At 48.5% G+C, this 2829-nt stretch overlaps 1 protein-coding gene across 1 annotated transcript in view; it reads right to left on the reverse strand.

The window, feature by feature from the left end:
* Positions 1–1585: 1585 nt before the first annotated feature.
* Positions 1586–2829, reverse strand: part of LACBIDRAFT_330818 (uncharacterized protein) — a gene marked incomplete at both ends in the record, with an annotated part of 1532 nt that continues 288 nt past the window's right edge. The window contains one exon of the mRNA XM_001885161.1: positions 1586–2753. Within this exon, the coding sequence (XP_001885196.1) occupies positions 1586–2753 (1168 nt within the window). The remainder of the gene's footprint in view (positions 2754–2829) is intronic.

A 2829-nucleotide genomic window follows, 5' to 3' on the forward strand; every position in this document is an offset into this window, starting at 1 on the left:
TGATCGAGGAGCGACGTTGGCAGTGGTGGCTATGGGTGACGGTGATGGCGTGGCGTTGGCAGCGGTGACGAGCATGGTGGTGGTGGTGGAAGAAGAGAGTGGCCATGTTTGGTGAGCATGTTCACCAAACAAACATTGTTTGTGATCCATTGAAAATAAATAAACTATAATACAGTAACAAATAAATAAAATAAACAGATTGGACTGGAATCCCATTCCTGCCCACTCCGGGGAACACCATTCCTGCCCATTCCGGGGAACACCATTCCGGGGAACATTCCGGTGTACATTCCGGAATCCACCGGAATTCCACTGGAATGGAACACACCGGAATAAACAATTTAGCAGAGCCTTCTGCTAAATTCCATTCCACCAGAATTCCACTGGAATGACTGGATTCCTGCAGGAATAGGGGGGGCACTGATAAGACCTCTCTGAGACACCTGTATTTGAGTCATGAAGACAATGTTCAAATATATGGGTTTTTGCACAGAGATGGCAGATAGAAAAATAGATGATCATTCTGTGCATGACTAAGCGAATTGTACTGAGTGTGACTAATGTGACTATCGTGACTGGGATGACTGTGTAGTGTTCCAACTGAGAGTTCTTGTGAATGAGGCAATGTTGGGGAGGAAATATTGTAGAAGGAAGTGGAATATGGGATACCTTGTGTTTTGTCATTCTATCCCTTTACAGAGCCCCCTATTTCTGATCCAACAAGGTCGATATTCCTCTGGCAACTCGATATCGGTGATACGACGCTTATGCCAGTCGACTGCAAATCCGTCAAGGAGTTTAGTATGAAGTTTGCCCAACATCGTGGGCACCACTTGGTTGAGGTGCTCCTTTGGTCCGCAGTGCCTGCGATTCAGCTGGTGGAAATAATCGTTCCACATGCCTGGAGTCTTGAATTTTGCTGAGCCCTGAAGGATGTCCTTCGTAAGATCGTTGAACATGTCATCCATGCACTTGTCCCACTCTCCAATCCAGAAAAAGCAACCCTTGTCAAGGATATCTCTTGATGGATACAGTGAACGGTCCTTGTCACTATCACTGTGTATGCACCCAAAAAGGACGTCCACTTCTTGGGGACTCATTTCGTCCATGTATAAGAACAAGGGGTGTTCGTCGTCCAAGTCAATGTAACCGCACCTGTGTAAATACACATCTGGGGAGGGTCCTTCCATGAATCGTGCGACTAGCTCAGAGCCACCCCATTTGCAACCTAGCCATGCTTCAGGTCCCCCTAGGCTTATCAGAACTCTTGCATGTGGTCAGTGGATGATATCATTGACTCTGCTCATGTAATAGGCTCTCAAAGTGCCGGGGGCCGTGTATGCAAATGGGGGCTCGATGATGCATGTCAGCTTTCCCACTAAGCGGTCTGTGTCCGAGACTTCTCCTGGCTTGAACCATTCGAAATCTTCAACTTTAATGCTGGAGTAGTGCATCCTGGCAGATGCATACTCCATCCCCCTGGTGTTTGGGGTCTCGCTTAGGTGTCAGAGGGTCATTACATACACATCTACATGTCATGTTGTGTTTGTAGGTTCTCCAGTCAATACCACCATCTCGTTCATGTCTACATGCTCTCTGTGTCACTCAGCACCTCTCCAACACCGATACCAAAAGGGATGCCATGGGTGACTGCCTTGAAAAGAATCCTGGCCAATGTTGATGCATCCTGCAAACAAGCAGCCCAGTAGCATAGATGTGCTTGCACCCTCAAGTCTGGCAGCAACAAGTATCCAATGTCGAGGTAGTCCAGGTTCCAAGACAAGGGCTTCTTACTAGCCCAGATGGCAGCGTCATTAGCGTACTGGCCCCCCAAGGTGCATAGCTCCTTGATGTAGGAGGCTCGCCACTCTGGTAGTTGGTCCTTTGGCTCAGCCTGGCTATGTTCTGGAGATGCAGAACATCGATGAAAGTCATGGTCGCCTGAGCTGCGTGAATGACATGCTGCTGAAGAGGCCCTGGACCTGGGAAGGCTCAATGGTGCTATCATTGACTGCACCCATCTTGAGGCCATATTGAGTGGTGAGGTTGGGACTGGCACTGCTAGCTGTGGGTGTGTGGCTGGTACCCAACTAGGACGAGGCAGGACCTGTTGATTGTGTTGTGACTCTGTGTCCATGGGGCTTCCTGTCTTGCCTTCGTAAACGTCACCCAGCCTACTGACTAGAGTTATCCTCCCACACTCATCGAAGTGTGCCTTGCCTATAGGGGCATGTACTGCTTTAAACAGTTCACAAATCTCCCAGTCTCCCCTTCGAGCTTCCTGGCTAAAGCCTGCTCCCCATTGGCCTGCACATTGAGTGCCTCTGGTGAGTGAATGGCATGGTTTCCAATGCCAAATGGTAACGTAGGAAGTGTTCTCGTCTGTTTTGATGCAGGAGTGGTATCTTGCTAGATAGTCCCCGATAAGGGAAGCATCCATTATGAGCCTTGTGGACCACCCTTCGAAGTCGCAAATGTAAACGACAGCATCTGGGGGAATGTCAGAGAAAGAGAGGGAAAGCCTGGAGTTAGGCGTGTGTTTCAGCTGGAAGAATTCATTGTACTGCTTGATGGTGGTGATGTCATCCTGGAATCCCACCATTTCATTACCAAAGACCTCCGTCTTATTGAGAGAGTCACACGTGTCATGGTATGCTTTCAAAATTGTGGGGGATAGGCGCACGAAGCAGGGCTGATCGTCTGTATCTTCTTGCCAGAAATAGTACACAGGAACATTTTCCATGAGGAGGTGACTGATGTTCAAAAAGGTCCACTGCCACTTCAGTCACCCATTTTTGGGTACCTATGAGGTTATCCAATTCTTTGAAT

Source organism: Laccaria bicolor, genomic scaffold (genome assembly GCF_000143565.1).
Source record: "Laccaria bicolor S238N-H82 LACBIscaffold_29 genomic scaffold, whole genome shotgun sequence".
NCBI lineage: Eukaryota > Fungi > Basidiomycota > Agaricomycetes > Agaricales > Hydnangiaceae > Laccaria > Laccaria bicolor.